General features: G+C 56.1%; 1 protein-coding gene and 1 long non-coding RNA gene across 9 annotated transcripts in view; one reads left to right on the plus strand and one right to left on the minus strand.

Annotated features, from left to right (window-relative positions):
* ARHGEF2 (Rho/Rac guanine nucleotide exchange factor 2) overlaps positions 1-18,255 on the plus strand; it is a 48,688-nt gene that overhangs the window by 23,168 nt on the left and 7,265 nt on the right. For 3 of the 8 annotated variants that reach the window (XM_027530671.1, XM_027530701.1, XM_027530711.1), the window contains 12 exons: positions 9,823-9,967; positions 12,075-12,142; positions 12,464-12,527; positions 13,179-13,305; positions 13,529-13,638; positions 13,788-13,934; positions 14,411-14,661; positions 14,868-14,993; positions 15,305-15,422; positions 15,621-15,869; positions 17,423-17,499; positions 17,966-18,135. In XM_027530671.1, coding sequence (XP_027386472.1) covers positions 9,823-9,967; positions 12,075-12,142; positions 12,464-12,527; positions 13,179-13,305; positions 13,529-13,638; positions 13,788-13,934; positions 14,411-14,661; positions 14,868-14,993; positions 15,305-15,422; positions 15,621-15,869; positions 17,423-17,499; positions 17,966-18,135 — 1,652 coding nt within the window. Of the gene's footprint in view, positions 1-1,277; positions 1,525-1,692; positions 1,850-4,488; positions 4,621-6,814; positions 6,918-9,408; positions 9,605-9,822; positions 9,968-12,074; positions 12,143-12,463; positions 12,528-13,178; positions 13,306-13,528; positions 13,639-13,787; positions 13,935-14,410; positions 14,662-14,867; positions 14,994-15,304; positions 15,423-15,620; positions 15,870-17,422; positions 17,500-17,965; positions 18,136-18,255 lie in introns of those variants that run through there. The other 5 variants (XM_027530694.1, XM_027530718.1, XM_027530721.1 and 2 more) reach the window with 5 other exon arrangements.
* LOC113885403 lies at positions 401-1,244 on the minus strand. Its single transcript, XR_003509193.1, has 2 exons — positions 1,156-1,244; positions 401-989 (listed from the first exon to the last, which is right to left on the minus strand). It is a non-coding gene; the product is annotated as an uncharacterized LOC113885403 (long non-coding RNA).

Consider the following 18,255-nt stretch of genomic DNA (forward strand, 5'->3'; position numbering starts at 1 on the left):
TTTCTGGTCTTTGCTATATAAGGATCCTAAACAGGGGAATGGGTGAAGAAAGAGGTGAAGGAGTTGCTAGGCAGGAGGGGAAGTCAGAGAGGAGCAGTGTGGGGGTGAAGAGCCCAAGGAGCTCAGCCAGTGGTGAGGCAGTGGAGCCCAAAATAGTGGCAGAGGCTAAAATTGGCACCTACAAGAGTGCTGAGCTGGGCTTAAAACCTGCAGCCAGGCCCTGCTGCTGAAGCCCTGCAGGGAGCCGCTGGGTCTGGGTTGGGCCTCCTCTCCTCCCTTCCTTCCTCCACACCTTTGAGGACCAGAGTCAGGCAGCACCCTACAAACTTAAGATGCTCTGTTCCAGGACTCTCTGTGCTTTTGGTTGCTCCAGAGACACGGAGGTTCTGAGAGGTAGAAATGAAGGGCAATGTGAATGATTATAATTCTAGGGGAGGAGGTGTTTCCCCCAAAAGGTGGAGGTTGCCTCAGGCTGGGGCAGAGTTTCCAGAAAGTGTGTCCCACTCCACCGCTCCTCCTCGTGGAGACATGGGCCATTCTCCAGTGGGGCAGGTTGGCTGCTGGGCTTTCTGGTTCTGGTCTAACTGGCAACAGAGAGAACTGGGGTTAGACACAAGGAAGGACTTCCTCAGCGTCTTGGTCCCACAACCCCTGGCCCCAAGCCGTCGGTGGAGGCAGAAGCAGGAGGGAAGGGGGTGGGCAGAGTGCCGGCCTGGAAGGCCCCAGAGAGGCTTGGGGCTTGGGGAAGGACTCTCTCCTCTCGGATTCTTCCTCCAGGCCCTGTAAAGAACTAAAACCCAGCCTTTAGTTCCCCTTTGATTTCTCCGCCCTCTCCCCACCCCTGCCCCGATCGTAAAAGTGGGGGTCGGTTGGCTCTGGCCTGCTTTGATGGGCCCCCAAAGGCCAGGAAGGAACTGGTCCGGATTCCCTGGAGAGCTGGGAACGGCTGGAATCCTCCGGCCCGCGGGTCTTTCTAGACTGATGGACTGCTTTGGGGGAGGAGAAGGGGAAGGGGAAGATGAACGTGGGGTGAGGGCTACGGGGCCGGCCAGGGAGGGTTTTAGGAAAACTGCAGCCGAGGCGGCTGGGGTTAGAGACACCCCCCCCACCCCACCCCGCACCCCAACACACACACACACACACACAGGCACACACCGGCGCTGGACTGCCAGTCCACGACCCCGTGTACTCGTGCGAGCCGCCCCTCCACTGACCGAGGCGTCCCGTCCCGTCCGGCGCGCGGCACTCCGCCCTCCCTCCGCCCCGCCTCCCCCCTTCCTGAGCTCGGGCGGGGGTGGAGACTCGGGTTTGAGGAACTGGCGCTGGGTGCTGGGCGAGGGGAGTCAGACTTCCTGTCCCCCAGACTGACGCGTGCGGGGCAGACCCCTCCCCGCCCTCCCCCCACAATAGCCGGACGCCTGGGTCCGCGCCGCATCCTCCCGGGCGCCCCTCCATTGGATTATGTCTCGGATCGAATCCCTCACACGGGCGCGGATCGACCGGAGCAGAGAGCTGGCCAGCAAGGTGGGCTCTGAAACCCCTGTCCCTCCCGCCCGCGGTCCTTGGGGTGCCCTTCGATCCCCGGCACCCGCGCGGCGCTCCCGGGTCTCCCCGCCTGCTTTCTGGGCGCCAAAATCGGGCGGAGCGATGGCCGGGAAAGCGGCGGGACGCGGTGGGTGGGGACTGTGAGTGAGTGGGGAGGGGGCTGGGGGAGCCGTCGACGCGACCCGCGCCTCCGTCTCTGAGCTGATTCTCCGCTGGGATCCCGGGAGAGAGCGGACCAGGGGTTGGGCTGCTTCCGATCCGGCGGGACTCGGTGTTTTGGGCCGCGTGAAAGAAAGTTGCTCCGGTAAGGGACGGAGCGGGAACAGGGAGGTGTGTGTCGCGGGGGTGGGCGCGGTGAAGGCTCTCGGAGACCCCCTCTCCCAGGGTCCCACCAGGGTGCTCTCTGTGTACCCCCTCCCCGCCCCCCTGCAGTCGCTGGCGCGGTCGTTCCCTCTTTGTCCCCGCCATCCGGCCGAGGGGTGGGAGGGGGTGGTTTCCCAGCTTCCTCCCACCACCAACACCACCCGCATCACCACCCGTGCAAGACAAAAGTCAGCTCCTCCTCTCCTCGCAGATGGACTTTCCAGCTGTGATTCAGTTCTCCCCAGCGGTGGGCGGGTGACTGGGGTCAGGACAGCGTAGGGACAGCTTACTTCCCCCCAAGCCATCACCCTCAGGTGAAGGGAGCAGAGGTCTTTGTGTAGCTAGGATCCTTTCTTCCATCCTTAGGAAGGTTCCTGGGCACCCCAGTTCCTGAAACATCAGGGTCCCCCACCCCTTTTTGCCCCACCAGCTTCCCGAAATAACCTGAAACCTTTAGGCTGACCCACTTGGCACTGTGCCCTCCTCCCTCCTCCCCACCTCTGCTCTTAGCTCTTCATCTTGGGACGGTTCTGTCATTTCTAGAGTTTGGATATATAATTAGCCTAGTCCCCCAACCCTATCTGGAGCTCTTGGCCACTCCTTTCCAAGTATCTTTTTTTTCTGCTTTTGTACCCAGGCCCACTGCCAAAGACTGTGACCTCTCCACACCTCAGCCCCCAGGAAATGATGAAGCTGACTTGTATGTGAATAAGTGAGAGCTGGGAGGAAGGTGGTGCATGCAGGCAGCACCTCCCAGCTGCCTTAGGCAGCCACACTATACCCATTATTGGAAAGGCCAAGACCCAGTCCATAGCTGGTTTAATCTCTGGCCTCTTTCCAATCCCAGTGTTCTGCCCTGGCAGGCAGCCTATGCTGATCACCATCACTGTCTTCAGACATGGGGGCAGCACTCCTTTGGAACCCTCAAAGATGATGGAACCCTTTTCCTCCACTTCCCTCCTAGCTCCTAGCCTGGCCACCTATCTAGAGACCAAGTTGGGAGAGAGTCTGTCCTGGAACTTTTCCTTAGGGGGGCTGGGTTAAGGTTCTGCTGACAGGAAAGCAACTGGGGGTTTGGGTAGGGCCTAAGACAAACAGAAGTCCAGAAGAGTGGCGGCTGAAGTGCCGTGAAACAGCGGGGTGGCAGGCAGGCTCTTCCCAGCCCTGCGCCAGGCCAGGCCCCAGCTATGAAAGTCTGTTTATTTTTCAACCGTTTGAGCTGAGACTCTGGAGTAGAGCCAAGGGGGGAGGAGAGGTTTTTTGAAACCACGGAAATTTGGTTCCACCCTAAAAAGGAAAGCCGTGGGGGCACCGGTGAGGGGCTATAGACAGGGATTCTGGGAAGGTAGATACTGGGGTCCCTTTTCCGTTATTGAGAGGAGTTGGGGAGCCAGATAACTGGGTCCTAATGTCTTGTGGGGGGTTTGCATTTGTTTGTTTTGTTTTTGGTCATTGGAAGGACTGGGAATCTAGAAGCTTGACTTTTTCCATCCTGGGGTCCTGGGGCTGATCTTGGTTTGGGGGGTGTTGGGAATCTGATTGGGGGTGGGGATGTGGGGGGCTGAGTGGGTAGATCTGAGAGGGCATGGAGGCCACTGGAGGAGGGTGCTTGTCAGTTTGGGCTGGTCGGAAGGGGAGGGCCACCTCCGGAAAACTGTGGTTACAGAAGAGGGGAGTTGGTTCTTAGCCAACAAACCCTGGATCCCCTCTTCCCCCTCCCCCAAGCACACCAGCTGTCTCCTTTCTTTTTATACTGCGGTGGGAAGGAGAGGGGGCCTGCTGGAAATGAGATAATTTGAGGAAGATGGTCTCCCCTGCTGCCTATTTGGGGGGATGCTTCACAGCAGGTCCTGACAGCCCCCGCCCCCCACCATTCCTTGCCTTCCTCCTTGGGACTTCCTTGAAGAAGAAGGAATTTAAGTGGAACCTGCCGCTTTCTCCTTCCCACTCTCCTGGAGTCTATGCAGCTCCCGCATCACCACCCATGACTCCTTTCTCTTTTCACTCCATTTCTATTCTTCCAGGCTGTCTTCAGTCCTCCACCCCCTCATTCTCTGCGCTCTACTTCTTACCTTCATAGGCCCCAAACCCCAGAGGTCCCTCTTCTGTCTTTCCTCCTCTGTTCCCACCTTCCTCCTCCCCCAAACCTTAACTGTCTCCTCTCTCAGAACAAAGAGTCCTTTCCTCCCTAGAAGGAAGCAGGGACCAGAGGATCAGGGATGGCTCTGGAGGCTAGGGGGTCCCCCTGGAATCTAAAGGACCCCAGCTTTGGAGCGTGGTGGTGGGGGAGAGGAGAGAGACTATTTCTTTGTTCTGACTGTTGGAGAGGTGGCTGGCTTTGTGTGCGGGACTGGGAGTGGAACCGGAGAGGAGGGCTGGGGGAGCCCTGGAGGGAACTGGCGGTGCTGGCAGTCTGGGAGGGAAGTTGAAGAACTAGGGGGTCTCCGGAGAGGCTGAGGCCTTGCGGGGCATAGGAAAAGATTCTTGGGGCCTTAGAGGTTAGGAAAAGAGCTGAGGGGGAGGGGAGAAGCAAGGATGGGGGAAGGGAGTGTAATGCTTAAGGTAGTGGCTGAGTGACTCCAGGGGGTCGGATGGCGCCTAGAGAGGGACGTGCCTGGGCTGCCCGAGGGATTTCAAGAGGGGTTCAGTCTCAGTCCCTCTGGCTTTCCTGGAACCCCTGACCTTGGAGTCAGGGACGGCAGATCTGAAAGAGTGAGTCCCGTGTGTGCACATGTCCTGTCCTGTGTGTTGGTGTGGGTGTCTGTGTCTGTCTGTCTGTCCCCAGATGCTCTGGGTCACTGTTTGAATGATGGTCACCAAAGTAGGGGGCTCATTGCACTCTGGACGTGAGGAAGTAGTTCCATTCTTAGCTCAGTCTCTCCTTTGAAGTATCATCTAGGAACGAGAGGGAGCAGATTGGTCATGGTTCCTGGAGCTGATCGGAAAAATGGCTGAGAGGTGCTGGCTGGACCCTTCTGGGTTTGTTTATGTCTCCTTGGGGGAGGGTGGGGGAGGGGCTGCAGGCAGCAGCTGCCCCCCTCCCAACTCAGCCGGCCTGCCCTGTGCCAGGAGGGCAGGGAGTCCTGGCACAGCTATTGTTCGCCTGCACAAATGCCTGTCTGTTTGCATCACTGCCCCCCTCCATCTCTGCTTGTCTTTCTCTCCTGACCCGACAGGTGTGGCCTGGTGGGGGGGCAAGCTGGGTTTCAGGATGCCTGAGTCTTATGCTTTCCAGCCCAACTTTATTCCCTATGGCCCTCAGCACCCCTCTTCTGCTCCACTCGTGTGCCCACCCCCACCGTCTGCTATCTCATCTTCATTCATCAAGCAAGCGTTTATTAAGTGCCTTTGTGTGTTCAGCGATGTCTTTTTGTGTTATGTTGCTGGCTTTGGTGTTAACGTTTCGATTTGGCCGCCGTCTCCTCAGCCTCCTGCCTTCATCTTATCCATGGAAGCTCATAAAGGAAGCAAAGCCTGGCTGAGATCACCCCACACCCTCTTCTCAGTCCCATGGCCAGGAACCCCCTCTCGCATTTCCCAGCCCTAGAACCCATCCCTCAGGACTCATGGCCCTTTGCAGCCTATGACTCTGAACCCCTGCTGTCCAGGGTCTAAGCCACAGTTGACTTGAAACCTGGTAGAACCTTCCAGGGACCTTCTGGGCATCAAGCACGGCCTGGACAGAGACTGTACCACCTTGGGGAAGAGGCTGCTACCCCTTGCCCAGAGGTCATTCTCAGCATCATGTGACCTCCAGAGGTCTTGGTTTGGACATACCTGATGGAGGAACAAGGACACTGAGAGTTTAGGCTCTGTTTGGAGAGGCTCTCACTCCTCTGGGTCAGCTCCGCCACCCTCTGCTGCCCGCTAGGGAACACAGGAAGCCAAAGTCCTGGCTCTGGCATCTGTGGCCTTTGCATATGTCACTGCCTTACTCATCTCTCGCCTGGGAGCCTAAGCCAGAGGAAGGGGAGACTGCCTGTGTGTTTGAGCCAGCAGCCTCAATGCCCTCTGCCATTTGCCTAGTCTTTCTCCAAAATGACCAAGGTCTGGGATGACAGTGGAAAGGAAAGTCTTCTTCTGACTTTCAGAGGATACCATCTGAGCCTAAATTCAAAGGAATTAGGAGTGAAGTTCTGGGAGGAGGGAGGAAAGACTAACAAGAGAGGAGGAGACCAGAATTCCCTGGTGGTCCAGTGGTTAAGACTCCACGCTTCCAGGGCACAGGGCACAGGTTCAATCCCTGGTCAGGGAACTAGGATCTCACAAGTGCATGGCTCAGCCAAGGAGAGAGAAAGAGAGGAGGCGGAAGGGGAGACTGAAAGCTCTGAAGCTGTGGTAAAGAATGAGGGGATCCCTAGAGCAGGGGCAAGGGTGCTGCTAGGACCCCTTGTCTTGGTGTCTTGGCCATCCATCCGTCCTTCTTTACTTCCTCTCTTCCCAAGCATACGTTGAGTGCCTGTTATGTTCCAGCCCTTGTGCTTGGTGCTTACCCGTGCTTTATTCACTCCATCCTTGATGCAGCAGTGGCGGAGATGCAGGCTGTGTAGCAAGACCTTCTGTGAGGGTTTGTAAGAAAGCAGGACTCTGGACGCTGGACGTAGAGGACTGAACCAAGCAGGAAGGGCCTCTGAGTGTGTGAGTGGTTGTTGTGGATTGGGGAGTAATGGGCCCTTTTCTTGGTGGACAGATGGGGTCATGAGGTGAAGGGCTGTCCTGCTGGCTGGTGGCAGGCAGGTAACAGGGGTGATCTTAAGAATACTTGGAAAGAGGGCAGAGAAGCACACAGGGCCATTGACAGGGAGCAGGCTGCCCTGGGGTGCAGGCCCTGTGTCCTTCTTGCCTCACCAGCCTGAGCCCTTGGGGAGGGTGCAGACTGCCTCCAGGACAATAGCACTAGGCAGTGCCAGGGCCGCTCGCTGCCGGGCAGTGTCTGTGTTGGGATGTGCTGCTGCTGTGGCTGCTGCCCGCTGCTGGCCCACCTAGACAGGGGGTCCCTTGGAGAGAGGGTGAGTGTTGGGAGGCGGAGGAGGCTGGGCCCTTGGAGCCAGAGAGGGAAGGTCCACAAGAGTCCCTGTCCCCTGGCTGCCCCGGTCCTCTCGCCCTCTTTCCCCGCCTCTTTCCCAGGTGAGTGCTCCTGGAGGCCTGAGGGCAGAAGGCAGAGGGCAGAGGTCGGGGGAGAAAGGGAGTTGTAGCAGCTCTGTAGCGGATCTGCAAGACTGCATCTGCAGGACTGCCCATTTTGGAGCTGACCCTGCTTCAGATATGTCACTTTTTTTTTTCTTAATGTAGTTGATTTACCTTATTATATTAGTTTTAGTATTTTTACAGATTATGTATGCTCCATTAAAGTTATTACAAGATAATGGCTATAACTTCCTGTGTTATACAATACATCCTTGCTTCTTTTCTGTTTCGGTTTTTTTTTTTTGGTCATGCTGTATGGATTTTAGTTCCCCAACCAGGGACTGAACCCTCAGCAATGAAATTGCAGAGTCCCAACTACTGGACCACTAGGGAATTCCCTGCTCATCTATTTTATACACAGGAGTTTGTATCTCTTAATCCCCTGCCCCTAATTTTCCCCTCCCCATGTTGCTCTTTTTAATATGGTCACGGTTTTTTGTTTGCTTACTTTTAATTCAAACATAACAATTCCTCAAACTTTTCTCTTTGTGGGAGGGCAGGTGAGGAGAAGAGAAGGCAGAGTGTAGGGCAGTGAGCTGTTTGGACTTGGACTTTGAGGTTCTATGGTGCTGGTGGTTTAGTTGCTAAGTCCTGTCTTAGCGACCCCATGGACTGTGGCCTGGCAGGCTCCTCTCCATGGGATTCTCCAGGCAAGAATACTGGAGTGGGTTGCCATTTCCTTCTCCAGGGGGTCTTCCCGACCCAGGAATCGAACCTGGGTTTCCTGCATTGCAGGCAGACTCTTTACCGACTGAGCTATGAGGGAAGTCTCCCAGGTTCTATAAGGCCATTTTATTCAGAGGAGGATTGGATTTCCTAAAGAGCTATAATTTGGAGCTGGGCACATGGCGGTTAGACCAAAGAGAGAATTTTCTAGTGGTCCAGATAGGTAGGTACCAGAAAAGAAAGAGGGAGGTTACAGTGAGAGGTTGGTGAGCTTCCCTGACAAGGCCTAGGAGGAGGGGAGGGAGAGGCCAAGAGCAGCAAGGGTGGGAAGGAGGTGGGAGGCCAGGGATGGGAAGGAGAGGGTGTTGTAGGAAGAGCAGGAGGCTGGGAGGGGAGGAGAAAGGGAAAATGGGTGATTGGTGGGGCATGACCTCGAGACCTCCAGGCTCTGCTCACCATCAGACACACCTGGACTTCTGAGGGTCGGCGGGAGAGAGAGGGATCTTGGGGCACCAGGAAGCCCTGAGACCCTCGGGCACCACAGTCCAGTGCCCTCTGGCCCCTGTGCTGTTGACTCATACTGTCCCTCCGCACTTCCCTTTTCCACCCTCGCCCCAAGCCAGTGCCTCTCTTCCCCTCCCCCACCTCCTAACTGCTAGAGTGACCTCAGCTGAGAGTCAGGACTGGGTTCCCCACCCCCAAGTCCAGACTGCGGATTCTCCTCTGAGTTTTGATTGGCTGTCCCAGGGCCCCACACAGCATCATCTGACTTGGGGCTCATTACCCTCGGCCATCAGTATCTGGCCATCAGGATCTCGCTCTTCGGTTTCTGAGAGAGGCAGGGAGGCCTTGCAAGGAGTGGTCTTGTCATCTCTGCTTCCTGCTCTCAGTTCTCTAAGAGTGGAGGGAAAATCCAGGGATCTGAGGTGACCACTGAGGAGGGTCCTGGAATGGGTGTAAAGCACGGTGTCCCATCTTCTCATCTCCTCAGGTTCAGGGAAAGCTCAGGGGCCTTGAGGAAGGACAGAAAAGAGGTCAGGGAGAAGGACTTGACCTGCAGAGGTGGGGGTCGGGGGGTGAAGCAGGAGATGAGAAAGCTGATGGGAAATGCCTGCTTCTGAGATTGTGCAGACAAGCCCAGAGAGTGCCCCATCCAGACAGAGCAGGGCAGGAGGAACTGGCGCTGCAGCTGGGATGTAGGGCGGATGCCAGAAAGGACTTCCTAGACGAACTGGGTGAGGAGGAAGAATGGAGCGATCCTAGGATTTGGAGGGGAGCGTGAGAAGGATAAAAGTTAAAACTGCAGAAGAGACTTCCTGCCAGGAATGAGACCTTGATGGCCAAGTTTCCTTTCTTAAAGATCCCAGAGAGAACAAGTGAAGAGACTGAAACCAGGCTCCTCCTCCCTGAGGTTAGCGGGGGACATGCTGCCTCCTGCAGAGGGGCCCTTGGTCCCTGGGCTGAGCAGACGTGGAGGCCTCTAAGGTTTGGGACCTCCTGTTGAGGGTGGCAGTGGAGGCATCCTGCCCCCTTCAGCCAATCTGATAAGGGGATCTCCTGCCCCCCCACTGTGACTGCCACTGCCACGGAGACAGCGGCTCCACCACCGGTTGTCATGGTTATAAGAGGAGCTAACTCCCATAGATTTGAAAGCGCTGGTGAGCTGGCACCTTCTGCTTTGCCTGCTCTCCCCTCCTCTCTGCGCATCTTCTCCCGGCACAGAGAAGAGAGTACAGCAGCTTGGGGGCGAGCAGAGCTAGAGCCGGGAGGTGGAGTGAGGACGCGGAGGTCTAGAGCTGTGGCGATGAGCGGCAACAGGAGGCAACCCAGCCGCAGGGGCCAGGTAGGTCAGGGGCCAGCTCGGCCCTTGGGCATGGCCAGTCACTCCTGGACAGCTACCTCTGACACGCTGCGGCAGGCTCTGCTTCAGGAAGTGGTGTGTTTCTGGCAACCCCAGGAAGGCGTTGCTCTCTCACCTCTGCCCTCGCCTGCCTCTCTGGACTTCTGAGGCACCCTGGCATCCTCCAACCTCACTTCCTGTCTCTCTCGCCCCTTCTGCAGACCCGGGAAAAGGAGAAGATGAAGGAAGCCAAGGACGCACGCTACACCAATGGGCACCTCTTCACCACCATCTCCGTTTCGGGCATGACCATGTGCTATGCCTGTAACAAGAGCATCACAGCCAAGGAAGCCCTCATCTGCCCAAGTAAGTTCTTTGGACCCTGAATGTCACTCTGCCTCAGTGCGCCCTGACCCTGGTCCTTCCATCTGTCCTTTCTGCTCTGAGCCCCAAATGCCAGGGCTGGATGCTTGATCCCTTTCTCCCTTTCCTTACGTCTAGGACTAGTGGCAGTCAGAATATGGCATAAGCGGGACTGGGGGTGGGGAATTGGGGAGGGGAGGCCAGGGTGGCTCTCCTTGCAGCTGTCGTCCGCTGGGTATCCCCCAGCTCCCTGAACAGCTGCTGAGGGTCAGAGAACTGATTGGAGAAGGAGCAGGAATGTTGTGTGTCTGGGGAGGTGGGGTGGATAGGGGAGCTGGATGGGAGGCTGCCAGCCTTGCAGCTGCTCTGCCGATCTTCCTGGGCTGAACTGGGTGTTCAGGACTTCAGGGTCCCCTTGCCCCCTCCCTTTCTGTTGACTGGGTGGAGGCTGAAATCTCTAAATCTCTGAAGGATTAGGGATAAGGACACCCATCTCAAATTTCTAGTCCGACTGATACATAGTGAGAAAGAAAGGATATGGCAGCAATGTGTATGTTGAGGGAATAGCGGTTAGAACTCCTGACCTTCAGCCACATCTCAGGATAGCCCTGTATTAAGTACAAGCCAAGATTTCTTCCTTCCCCAAGATGCTTATACAGAGGGCTCCCACCCTATCCACCCATCCACCCCCAGACTTATGGCAAAGAGCTGCTTCTGGTTTGAGCAGGACGGCCCACTGCGGAACAGAGGAGCCATAGCTTTAGCTTCTAAATCTCTATGGAACCTGGCAGGGAACCCCAGACAGAACCAGTGAGGCCTCCCTCCCTCCTCACTGTTCAACTTGAGTTTATGAGGGTGAGGAGGGAACCCCAATCTAGATCCCTCTAGAGACCTGACAAAATTCCCAATCTGGAAGCTCGTTGCCAGGGGAACTGGGGAGGCGGGCAGCAAGCGCTATTTTGAGAGCAGGTGGAAAGCGGAGGTTCGATCCAGAGACACTGCGTGCTGGAGTAGAGGAGAGCTCCAGTGGGGTGGGCGCAGCCCCAGCCCCCACTTCTGTCTGCCCCTCTGCCCCACCCTGCTCGCCTTGTATTTGTGGAAGTAAGCCTGATGCTGGGTATTGTCTGAAGGAGTTAGCAGAGTTTCCGGTGTTGTTGGATGGGGGAGGGGAAGCTGGAGCCAGCCAAGGGCTGAGGGCACATCAGGGAGAGGGACAGGACAGCCGGTAGTCCCGGCGCCCAGGCATGGCTATCCCTCCTCGCCTCTTCTCTCCTACCCCACAGCAAGGTGGGGTGGGTGATGAGGGAGAAGCAGATGGAGTGTGGGAGCTGTGGGTTTGCCTTACTTGGAGAACAAGACTCCCCGGGCCCGGAAGGGAGACTGGAGTCATAGCAAGCATGAGCAGTACAGAAGGCAGGCAGGCATGGCCGGCAGGGGCAAGGCATGGCCAGTCCCCACTCTGCTGGTGGATCCATCAGCCTCTGCATTGCTTAGGCCTAGCCAGGGTTCACCAGCAGACACGTGGCTCCAGGTAGAACCCAGACACCCCTGAGTTAAACCCCAGCTCTGCCACTAAGACCTCTGGCAAATGATTTAAGCTCTCCAGGAGACAGGTTCCTCATCTGTACGATGAGGATCGTTGCATCTGCTAGGATCCACTTGATGTGGCACATTTCCTCGCTGCCCAGGGGATGTTCATTCCCCCCCTGCCCCTAGCCCCCATCCCAGCTGCTCCTGTGCCACCTTCTGTTCCGTGGGCGTCCTTTCTGCCATCTGTCATTCTCAACCACCTTTGTGCCTCTTGAGCTCATCTCTGGCAGCCAGAAACCCCTTCTTCCCTCTAGTCCACCTCACAGGTCATCTTTGAGTCAGGATTATCCCCCTCCTATGGCTTAATTGTGGTCCATACCTATCCCCCCTCACTTCATCTCCTGCTTGAAGTAAGGGGGAGGCGGGAGGAGAGGGACTGGGATGTGGCAATGGCCAAGGAGTCTGGGGAGGGGGTGAGTCTCCGACGGTGTGGCCAGGGGGACATGGGGGTCTGCATGTGGGTGTGTCCTGTCCTGTACCACCCGGCCCTCCCGTCACCCTCTCTACCCCACCCTCCCAGCCTGCAATGTGACTATCCACAACCGCTGTAAAGACACCCTCGCCAACTGTACCAAGGTCAAGCAGAAGGTGAGATGGCAGGGAGGGCAGAGGGCTGGGGGAGAGGGTAGCGAGTATGCGGTACCCTTGTGCCTATTCCGTTCATTCCTCACCCTGTGTTCCTGCACCCCTCTCCTCACCACGGGGCTGCCCAGACCCTCCACCCTAGACCTCAGGCCCCACCGGAGGGGGCCAGCCTGTTGCTCTGGACACATCCGCTGGGCACCGGGGTCAGCCACCCTGGTGCCCTTAGCCATCGAGCCAGCTTTCTCCCGAGGGGGTCCTGGGCCTATGGAGGTGACCCTTGGGTGACAGCTGTTCTTGGTATCTCTCTTGCTCTCTGTCTCACAGCAACAGAAAGCTGCCCTGCTGAAGAACAACACTGCCTTGCAGTCCGTTTCCCTTCGCAGTAAGAGTGAGTAGTGAGGGTGCAGGAGCTGCCATAGGACCCTGGACCCCCAGGCCTCTCGGCCCATGGGCTCTGCTGCCCCCCTGAGGTTGTTCCCTGGCACAGCACCTTCCTCCCTTCAGTTGGAAGCTGATGGCGGCCCCACAAGGGAGATCTAGACCAATGGGCCTGGGGGCAGGACAGCAGAATTCAAACGAGGTTGAAGGCCTGGGATTGACTGGTCATCTGAGCCTGCTCTCACTTTATATTATTATGATCAGTTATTTACATGGCACTTGGGGATGTTGGCAGAAGTTGTTAAGGGCCAATTCAGAAAGATCTGGTGTGACAGCAAGAGTAGGGTGCTTAGTCAGGAAGACTAGAGTCTGAGTCTGTGCTCAGCCACCAGCTGAGTCACCCCAGACAAGTCCCTTCACCATCCTGAGCTGCAGTTTGCTTATAGGCTTGTGGCGGGGAAGAGATAAGAAAAGCTCTTTGTAACCATTAAAAGTATTGCACAAGTTTATGGGTAGTGTTATAATCATCTTTCTCTGACTAGAACTGGGCTAAAGGTGGGGTTGGAGAGGAGGCTTCCTTTCTAGTCAAGGAGCCTGGGAGGCTTGAGTCCTGGGAAGGCACCAGGTTTGAGGCTTGCTTGCTTGGTATCCCCTCCGACAGCTACCACTCGGGAGCGGCCCAGCTCAGCCATCTACCCCTCCGACATCCGGCAGTCCCTGCTCGGCTCCCGCCGTGGCCGCTCCTCCTTGTCTTTAGCCAAAAGTGTCTCCACCACCAACATTGCTGGGTGAGCCTCTACTTGGGGACGGGAGAACCAGTCAGGCAGAGTGAGGCGGTGGAGACAGGTAGGGGGGAGGGGCTGAGAGATCCTTCCCATCCCTGAGTTCAGAATGATAGGTAAGGAGAACTTAGGGTGACTGCCTCTGGGATCCCGCCTTGGTTCCCCAACCTGGGAAGGGATCTCTCGCCCGAGTGAGTCGGGTGATGCAGCCAGGCTCCACTCCCCTCAGACACTTCAATGATGAGTCTCCCCTGGGGCTTCGCCGGATCCTCTCACAGTCCACGGACTCCCTCAACATGCGGAACCGGACACTGTCGGTGGAGTCCCTCATCGACGAAGGTGACCGTGCCCGGACCTGGGGGAGACCCAGGCGTGAGGGGCGGGCGGGAGCTGGCCTGGGAAAGGCAGGGTGGAAAGGGATCTGGAGAAGGGCCCAGGACCCAGGGAAGAGGTTTGGGGTCCGAGTCGTTTCCCCCACTTGCGTCCAGGTGCCGAGGTGATCTACAACGAGCTGATGAGTGACTTTGAGATGGATGAGAAGGACTTTACAGCCGATTCCTGGAGCCTTGCAGTGGATAGCAGCTTCTTGCAGCAGCATAAAAAGGAGGTGATGAAGCAGCAGGATGTCATCTATGGTGAGCCAGGAAGACCACCCCGGACTTCTTGTTTGTCACCAGCCCTGTTTCTCTGTGTCCTTCCTCTGCCAGCCCCTACCTCTCAAGACACTTTCCTCTTATCCCATTGGCCTTCAAGACCCTGCCAGGGATCCCATAAGTAGCTACGAGGTCCCCACCTTTTGAGGCTGTTGACCTCCAAGGCCCTTCTTTATCCCTTCTTTCCATTCAACTCTTAGTCTTTCCTCTCTGCCCATCCCATGCCCAACTCTGTGCTGGGGACTGTGGGAAGCCTAGACATGTAGGGAACACATAGTTTTTGCCTTTATGCCTTGGGATGGCAAGGCATAAAGATAAATGATTAGAAAAATGATCTAAGATCATAATAATGCAGAATATTAGCCTGGAAGGGAAACTGAAAACCTCTGATGAGCCTGAGGTCTCCAGCCTGGGCCCCACCAGTTGTGGCCAAGCCGGATGTTCCACCGTCCCCACAGAGCTGATCCAGACAGAGCTACACCACGTGCGGACGCTGAAGATCATGACCCGCCTCTTCCGCACGGGCATGCTGGAAGAGCTGCAGCTGGAGCCGGGAGTGGTCCAGGGCCTGTTCCCCTGTGTGGACGAGCTCACTGACATCCACACGCGATTCCTCAGCCAGCTGCTGGATCGCCGGCGCCAGGCCCTGTGCCCTGGCAGCACCCGGAACTTCGTCATCCATCGCTTGGGGGACCTGCTCATCAGCCAGGTGAGAAAAGCCAGGACCCCTGAGCAGCAGTCCTGGGTGGGGCTGTGGCTAGAGTGGGCATTTCTCATCTCCAGACTCTGGGGGGTAGGGCAGAGACAGTTGGAGAGGCAGGAAGCCAGTCTGTTTGGCAGGAGGCGAGAGGGCATTGGGGATGAGATGTGACTTTGGGGGACATGCTGACCCAGCCTTGCTCTCCCAACTTCTAGTTCTCAGGTCCTAGCGCAGAGCAGATGCGGAAGACCTACTCAGAGTTCTGTAGCCGCCACACCAAGGCCTTAAAACTCTATAAGGAGCTGTATGCCCGAGACAAACGCTTCCAGCAGTTCATCCGGGTGAGCAAACCTCTCCAAGACCCACCCTCTGCCTCCTCTAGTGCCCTGGCCCTAGTGGACACAGCTGCTTGCGTTTCCATCTGTAGCCCCTCAGAGTGCTGGAGCGAGAGCTTTCGCTCCTTGGGTCCTCACAGTAAACCTGTGACCTTGTCAGCCCATTTTCCAGAGTCATTAACTTCTGCCAGCCGGCATGTGGTCAATGACCAAGTTGCAGGTCAATGACCAGGGCTTAGGCTCCAAGTCCAGCGTCCTTTCGGTCGCCCTCCCCGCGGGTCCCCCTCTGGCCCTGAGCCCTGACCCTTGCTTTGTAGAAAGTGACCCGCTCGGCGGTGCTGAAGCGGCATGGGGTACAAGAGTGCATTCTGCTAGTGACTCAGCGCATCACCAAGTACCCGGTGCTCATCAACCGCATCCTGCAGCATTCCCACGGTGAGAGGGCGAGTCCAGGAGGGAGGGGGACTCGAGAGGGCTGTCAGGGGAGCGGCGTGGCCCTGAACAACCACCGGGAGGAGGAGGGTCAAATATGGAGCCCTGGGCAGCCTCTGAAGGCAGGATTGAGATCAGTGGGATGGGGACTTCTGTGAAGCTGGCTGGGCCACCCCTTCCTCACGCCGACCTCTGTGTCAGGGATGGAGGAGGAGCGCCAGGACCTGACCAAGGCCCTGGGGCTGGTGAAGGAGCTGCTGTCCAACGTGGACCAGGATGTACACGAGCTGGAGAAAGGGGCCCGCCTGCAGGAGATCTACAACCGCATGGACCCTCGGGCCCAGGCCCCGGTTCCTGGCAAGGGCCCCTTTGGCCGAGAGGAGCTCCTGCGGCGCAAGCTCATCCACGATGGTTGCCTGCTCTGGAAGACGGCGACTGGGCGCTTCAAAGGTCAGTGGACAGCTTGGCAGACTGGGCAAGAGTCCATGGCCAGATATAAAGAGGGAGAAGCCTCCAAGCCCGTAGGCCCTCTTTTAATGTAGCCCTGGTGAGACCCAGTGGGAGGAAAACATGTGAGCTCTGTTGTAACAAAAGTCAGAATTCTGGATTTAATTTCATGGGCGATACAAGGACTTTGTTGTCAGGATTTGTTCATTCCTTTGGTCCTTGTGTGCCCAGAAAGCTACCAATTTTGATGAGAAAAACAGAGAAATTTCAGGATTGGAGGACTAGACCCGGGTAGTTGGTTCTACCAGCTGGAGTCCCAGACACTAGGACTGGGGAATGGGCAGGCACTTTGGGAACACAGCTGAGGAAGGCCCTTGGAGAGGGCGGAGCCCAGGGAAGGGCGGGCCAAGTGGAGAAGGGAAAAGACAGCAGGGAAGGTGTGTTCGGGGCGGGGCGCACTGTCCCAGCCTCTCTTCCCAGACTGCACTGGCCAAGGCTTGCCTACCTAAATCAAAGCAGAAGAGTCACAGACCTCAGCTTTAGGTGTGAGGAATGCTACCTGAGGCCAGAGCTTGCCTGCACCTCTGTCCCGTGTCACGAAATCCCCACTCCATAGGCTTGAGTATTGCAGGCTTTGCCAGCCACTTTCCTCCATCCTTTTCTCCTTCCCATCCCTCCCACGCAGCAGCTAAGAATATAAACCATGGGGGGGTTAAAAATAGCAAGGCTGAAGAGCTTTATTTCTGAAGCCTTTAGCAAAAGCCCTCCCCTTCTGTGTGCCCACAACTTAGAAAGATCTCCAAGGGCAGGGGATGCATGTGTATTTTCTTGACTGTGACATCGGACTTTCATGGGTTGACCTTTGTCTCCCCCAAGTCTTAAAGCACAGGACCCCGTAGAATGTGAGAGCCTTGAAGGTGGGGCAGAAAAGGAAAATGAAACCAGGGCCTACTGTTGTTGAAGGAGATTGGGATTGTTCAACGGTGGGAGAAATGAATAAGGAACCCAACTGTTCCCCTCCCCACGGAGCACAAAATAAGAAGTGGGGAATATGCTGGGGTGGGGGGAATCTTAGACCAAATATCCAAAAAGATCTTATATTAGTTGTTCAACATGGAACTGAAAGGCTCCGGGAGTCGTTTTACCCTCACAAGAATTCTGGACCCTTTCACACAGAAAAACACACGTGTGATAGATTAATATGTAAAAATTACTTATGGAACTTTAGAGGATCTACAGAGCCTCTGAAGCCTGATAGTAGACACCCCTAGGTGTCTGCAGACCGCAGGTTAAGGAACCTGCATTCATTGGATAAAGAGGCTTTTATTCAAGGCCGCTGAGTGATTGCTTATAGGCATCTCTAGCCCAAGAAACTGTTTTATCTCATGACACATGCGTTCCCCCCCGCCCCCACCATTTCTGAGCTGTAGGAATGGGGAGAGGCGGGAGGTCTGCAAAGGTGGAGGAAACAACCAGAGGGAGAGAGCTCGGGGAAAGGGAAACAGCTGCTCGTAGCCTCTAACGCTGACTCTCCTCCTGCATTCATCCCCTGCCAGATGTGCTCATGCTGCTGATGACAGATGTGCTGGTGTTTCTCCAAGAGAAGGACCAGAAGTACATCTTTCCTGCCCTGGTGAGACCTTCCACCGTCTTCTTTCTCAGCATAGACCAGTGTTTCAGACCCTTCTTACTTTCCTACCCCGGCCAGGAAATCCTCCAACATCAAATAGCTATTATTGTAACCACTACCATAATATAATCAGGAAAAATAAGAAGAGCCAACGTGTATAAATATGATCAGAAGGAATAAGAAGAACCAACGCATATTGTTACTATATGCAGCCACTTTTTTTACACATGTCAGGAAGGCACATGATTATCCTCTTTTTGTAGATGAGGAAAGTAAAGCTTAAAGTTAATTAAATTGTCAAGGGTCACAAACGTTTCTAAGTCCACTCTGGCTGGCACCAGAGCCTGAGCTCTTAACTTGTATTCTCGGCTGACTCTTCAATCCTTTGGGTACTCCAGGAGGACTGAAGATTCAAATATCCAGGGATCAGGATTCCCAGCTTTAATCCTTCCTGTGCCCCAATTGGCAGGACAAGCCCTCGGTGGTGTCACTGCAGAATCTCATCGTGCGGGACATCGCTAACCAGGAGAAGGGGATGTTTCTGATCAGTGCGGCACCCCCTGAGATGTACGAGGTCCACACGGCATCCCGGGATGACCGGAGCACCTGGATCCGCGTCATTCAGCAGAGTGTGCGAGTGTGAGTGTGTGCATGGACTTGTGGTTCCTGCAGTTTGGGGCCCCGGGCCACAGCACTCCCAGGGAACAGGGTTCAGAAGTGGAAGCAGAGGCCAGGAGAGAGACAAGATGGCTCAAGGCA

This window comes from Bos indicus x Bos taurus, chromosome 3, assembly GCF_003369695.1.
Source record: "Bos indicus x Bos taurus breed Angus x Brahman F1 hybrid chromosome 3, Bos_hybrid_MaternalHap_v2.0, whole genome shotgun sequence".
In the NCBI taxonomy this organism is placed as follows: Eukaryota; Metazoa; Chordata; class Mammalia; order Artiodactyla; family Bovidae; genus Bos; species Bos indicus x Bos taurus.